The sequence below is a fragment of the Chaetodon trifascialis genome, chromosome 23, assembly GCF_039877785.1.
Source record: "Chaetodon trifascialis isolate fChaTrf1 chromosome 23, fChaTrf1.hap1, whole genome shotgun sequence".
Lineage (NCBI taxonomy): Eukaryota > Metazoa > Chordata > Actinopteri > Chaetodontiformes > Chaetodontidae > Chaetodon > Chaetodon trifascialis.
The window spans coordinates 390,001-395,000 of NC_092078.1; the positions used below are offsets into that span (position 1 = coordinate 390,001).

General features: G+C 50.4%; 1 protein-coding gene across 1 annotated transcript in view; it reads left to right on the forward strand.

Moving 5' to 3' along the window:
- Nucleotides 1–4,503, forward strand: part of slc25a11 (solute carrier family 25 member 11) — a 17,065-nt gene extending 12,562 nt beyond the window's left edge. The window contains exons 6-9 of the mRNA XM_070992790.1: nt 3,091–3,181; nt 3,374–3,473; nt 3,560–3,611; nt 3,856–4,503. Coding sequence (XP_070848891.1) covers nt 3,091–3,181; nt 3,374–3,473; nt 3,560–3,611; nt 3,856–4,011 — 399 coding nt within the window. The 3' untranslated portion in view covers nt 4,012–4,503. The remainder of the gene's footprint in view (nt 1–3,090; nt 3,182–3,373; nt 3,474–3,559; nt 3,612–3,855) is intronic.
- The last annotated feature ends 497 nt before the right edge of the window (nt 4,504–5,000 follow it).

Here is a 5,000-nt window from a genome sequence, read left to right on the forward strand (position 1 = left end):
TATGAGAACCTCTATAAGACAGAGTTCCAGGAGGACCCTGAGGTGGCTCAGTCCTTCTATGAAGGCCTTCCTCAGGTCTCTGAGGAGGACAACGCTGAGCTGGAGGCGTTGCTCTCTGCTCAGGAGCTGCAGGAGGCCCTGCAGAGCCTGCAGAGCCTGCAGAGCGGGAAGGCCCCTGGGATAGACGGCCTCCCTGCAGAACTTTATAAAGTTTTCTGGCCTGTTATTGGTGATGATCTGTTGCTTGTTCTCAGAGACAGTCTGAGTAAAGGGAGGCTCCCTCTGAGCTGTAGGAGGGCTGTCTTCACCCTCCTCCCTAAGAAAGGAGACCTGCAGGACATCAAGAACTGGCGTCCTGTGTCCTTACTGTGCACTGACTACAAACTTCTATCCAAAGTGTTAGCCACTAGACTGAGGAAGGTGATAGAGCACGTCATCCATATAGACCAGACCTACTGTGTACCCAGCAGGTTGATAACTGACAACATCGCTCTAATTCGGGACATTTTGGACCTCTCTGGTTCTTTGGGCAGTGAGCTTGGTCTGATTTTTCTGGATCAAGAAAAGGCTTTTGACCGGGTTGAACACCAGTACTTGTGGCAGACGCTGCAGGCATTTGGGTTCAGCTCTGGTCTCATAGCCCAGATTCAGGTCTTGTACAGTGGCATTGAGAGTGTACTGAAGGTCAACGGTGGTCTGAGTGCTCCTTTTAAGGTTCAGAGGGGTGTTAGGCAGGCCTGTTCTGTCAGGTATGCTGTACTCTCTGGCCATAGAGCCGTTCCTGCACAAACTAAGGTTACAGTGGTCTGGTTTCTCTTTTCCTGGATCTGTGAATAGTGTTAAATTGTCAGCTTATGCTGATGATCTTATTTGTATTGTTAAAAACCAACATGATGTTAATGTTTTAAATGAAACTGTGTGTCTTTTTGGTAAACTGTCCTCTGCCAAAGTGAACTGGGGGAAAAGTGAAGCCTTAGCTGTGGGTAAAGGACTGATTACTAGGCTGGTTCTGCCTGGAGGCCTGGTGTGGAGGAGAGGAGGGTTTAAATATCTGGGAGGGTACCTGGGAGATGAGACCTCCCTGTCTAAAAACTGGGACAATGTCCTGGAGAAAGTCGAGGGTCGACTTAAAAAGTGGAAATGGATACTACCCAAGCTGTCTTTTAGAGGTCGAGTCCTGATTATTAATAATTTGGTGTCTTCTATGTTGTGGCACCGGCTGGCGTGTGTGGACCCTCCTCAGAACTTGCTGTCCCGAGTGCAAACATGTTTGGTGGACTTCTTCTGGGACCGCCTGCACTGGGCCCCACAGAGTGTCCTCTTTCTGCCCAAGGAGGAGGGAGGACTAGGACTTGTCCAGCTGGCGAGCAGAGGAGCTGCCTTCAGGCTCCAGTTTGTTCAAAGACTCCTAACTGGACCGGTGGACCTGGTCTGGAGGCCCGTTGCTTGTGCGTTACTGAAACTCTGTGGAGGGCTGGGTCTGGCAGAGTCCTGGTTTCTCATGGACCTGAGTGGTTTTAAAGTGGATTATTTCCCCACCTTTTACAAGGGACTGTTTAAAGTGTGGGGACTCTTCAGGAAGGAGAGGCTGAAGGACTGTTGCTCTTTGTTCTGGCTTCTTAAAGAACCAGTCGTGTACGGGACGCGTCTGCAGTGTGCGGCGGGCCGTCCCTGCTTCAGAGACTCTGTGAGGCTCACATCTTCACTCTGGGCCAGCTGATGGAGGTGTGTGGCCCTGATTTGGACAATGCTGCTGCTCTGGTCTCATACCTGGGGATCAGGTCTGTCAGGGTGGCCAGCCTCCTGCTGAAAGGCTGGAAACAGCAGCTCAGTCCTAAAGAGCGGTCCCTGACTGTTGCCTTTAATCATGACTGTTACAGCCTGATGGCTCTGATTCTTTCCCCCAGCTGAACATTGTTCCAGAGTTTAAATGTGATGTTGGTTTTCTGCTCAGACTGAATCCAGGTGTTGACTATAAACTGAGTTCTATGGTAGGTAAAACAATGTATTATTTATGTGTCAAAGTGTTAAACCAGAACAGACTTAAAGATCGAGTAGACACTCCATGGAGAGCTCATTTAAAGCTGACGGAGGCTCAGAGGCCTGAGTGGAGAGCACTGTACAAACCACCGTTAACTAGAAGGGCTGGGGATTTACAGTGGAGGCTTCTACATGGTATTGTCGCTGTTCATTCTTTTGTTTCTGTGATCAATCCAAATGTTGCTGACACCTGTCCCTTCTGCTCACAGAGAGAAACAGTCTTTCATTGCTTCTGAGAGTGCAGCAGACTGGTTTCTCTGTTCCAGTTTCTGGTCCAGGTGTTTGCTTTGTTTGGAGAGGTTTTCTCTCATCAAATGTTCATCCTGGGTCACAGATACAGCAGGACAAACTGGACAAAATGTCAACTGTTTAACTTCCTGCTGGGTCAGGCAAAAATGTCTATTTATCTCAGCAGGAGAAACAAACTTGAGAGTTCTTCGGATGTTGATGCAAAGATCATTTTTGTTCGCATGATAAAGGTCAGACTAAAAACTGATTTCTGTTTCTTTAAACTGACAAACAGTGTGGAGGATTTCTGAAAAAGTACTGTGCTCTGAAGAATGGTGATCTGGTGTTTGGTCAGATTTTGAATTGAAAACATTTTTATTGTCAACACTCAGACATGAGATGTCTGTTTTCACCATGCTGAACTTTTATTGAGAAAATAAAAGTGGTTTCTGTCCCTCTCTCTCTGTGTCTCTGTCTGTCCCTGTCTCTCTCTCTCTCTGTCCCTCTGTCTCTCCCTGTCCGTCTCTCTCTGTGTCTCTCTGTGTCTCTGTCTGTCCCTGTCCCTCTCTCTCTCTGTCCCTCTCTCTGTCCCTCTGTCTCTCCCTGTCTGTCTCTCTCTGTGTCTCTCTGTGTCTCTGTCTGTCCCTGTCCCTCTCTCTCTCTGTCCCTCTCTCTGTCCCTCTGTCTCTCCCTGTCTGTCTCTCTCTGTGTCTCTCTGTGTCTCTGTCTGTCCCTGTCCCTCTCTCTCTCTGTCCCTCTCTCTGTCCCTCTGTCTCTCCCTGTCTGTCTCTCTGTCCCTCTGTCTGTCCCTGTCTGTTGTAGGGGTGTGTTCCCACTATGGCTCGAGCGGTGGTGGTGAATGCAGCCCAGCTGGCCTCGTACTCTCAGTCTAAACAGGCTCTGATGGATTCAGGTACACCTGACACACCTGACACACACCAAACCTGTTTATGAGTCAAGTGAACCCTTTCCTAACACGTGCTCTGTGTGTGTGTGTGTGTGTGTGTGTGTGTGTGTGTGCGCGCGCACACGTGTGTGTGTGTGTGTGTGTGTGTGTGCGCGCACATGTGTGTGTGTGTGCGCACGTGTGTGTGTTGGTTTTCAGGGTATTTTGGGGACGACATTCTCTGTCACTTCTGTGCCAGTATGATCAGTGGTCTGGTTACCACGGCAGCATCGATGCCCGTCGACATCGTAAAGACCAGGTGAGAGCTCCGAGGAGGAGGAGGGGGGGGCTGGGGGGGTGGAGGAGGAGGAGGGTCTTACCTGTGGTTTCCTGTCTGTCTCTCAGGATTCAGAACATGAGGATGATCGATGGGAAGCCTGAGTACAAGAACGGTTTGGTGAGTCACACACACACACACACACACACACACACACACACACACACACACAGTGACCTGCAGTCACACAGGGAGGACACATCAGCACTGACCTTTGACCCCAGACACTTGTCTCACTGAAGGCTGAAGGTTACATGACCATGTCTCTGAGACCTGAAGACACACGTGCACACAGGAGAAGTTTATGTAATGTCCCCAAAGTGATGGACAACTAATGTGTGTCTGTCCCCCCCCCGTCCATCAGGAGGTGCTGGTGCGTGTCGTGGGCTCTGAGGGTTTCTTCTCTCTGTGGAAAGGCTTCACTCCGTACTACGCTCGTCTCGGTCCTCACACCGTCCTCACCTTCATCTTCCTCGAACAGATGAACCGCCTGTACAAGACCTACGTCCTGGACCGCTAACACACACACGCACACACACACGCACGCACACACACACACACACACACGCACGCACGCATACACACACATACACACACACAGAGCCAGCAGTTTGAGTGAAGCTCAGTGAGTCAGTGTTAAAGTAGGACTGAACCAAGTCTGACACACTAATGAACTGCCCTGACATGGTACAGTCCAGCACGCACAGCGCACACACACACACACACACACTCACGCACACACAAACACAGACACACACACACACGCACACACACTCACGCACACACAAACACAGACACACACGCACACACACTGACCATTTCTTTTTGTAAAGAAAAGGATGTAAAATAAACGCAGTTCAAACATGCGGTGATGCTGTCAATCATTGATAAAAAGTCTTATTTGTAGAAACAGGCCCCTCCCCCTGCCATGACAGTGCAGAGCATCATGGGATGGCCCGGTAACCATGGATACTGACTGGAGAGAAAAGATAAATAAACAGTTTGAGCCTCAGTTTGTCTTTGTCACATTTTTCTGCTTTGGTCTGATTTTATTGAACGCTCCACTTGGTGTCCACGAGGACGACCTCCTGCACGGCGGTCATGTGATCCGCGTGTCTCAGAGCTGATGGAGGCTGTCAGTCAGCTGGTCGGGTTGTGTGGGCTCTGCGTCCTGCCAGCGTCTCTTCGTCGTGTCCTCACACCTGGACAGATGTCAAACTGTGCTGATGTGGCTCCGTGTGTCCAGCAGGGGGCAGGTCAAACAGGCTGAGTGTGGACAGAAGTATGTGGACGCCTGTGTCCAGTCAAAAGGGAGGACGTTATGGATGGGACGGGATGATCAGAGTCAGAGGATGTGACGTTTGGATCAGCGTGAGGCTGAAGAGCTGAGACGTGGAAGGCTGCACCTGTCAGGTGAGCTCAGAGGATGAAACACAGAGACCGTCGTCAGCCTTTCGCTTGAAGGGAGGTGTGGAGCTGCGACGGAGACGGAGACGAGACGGCGTGAAG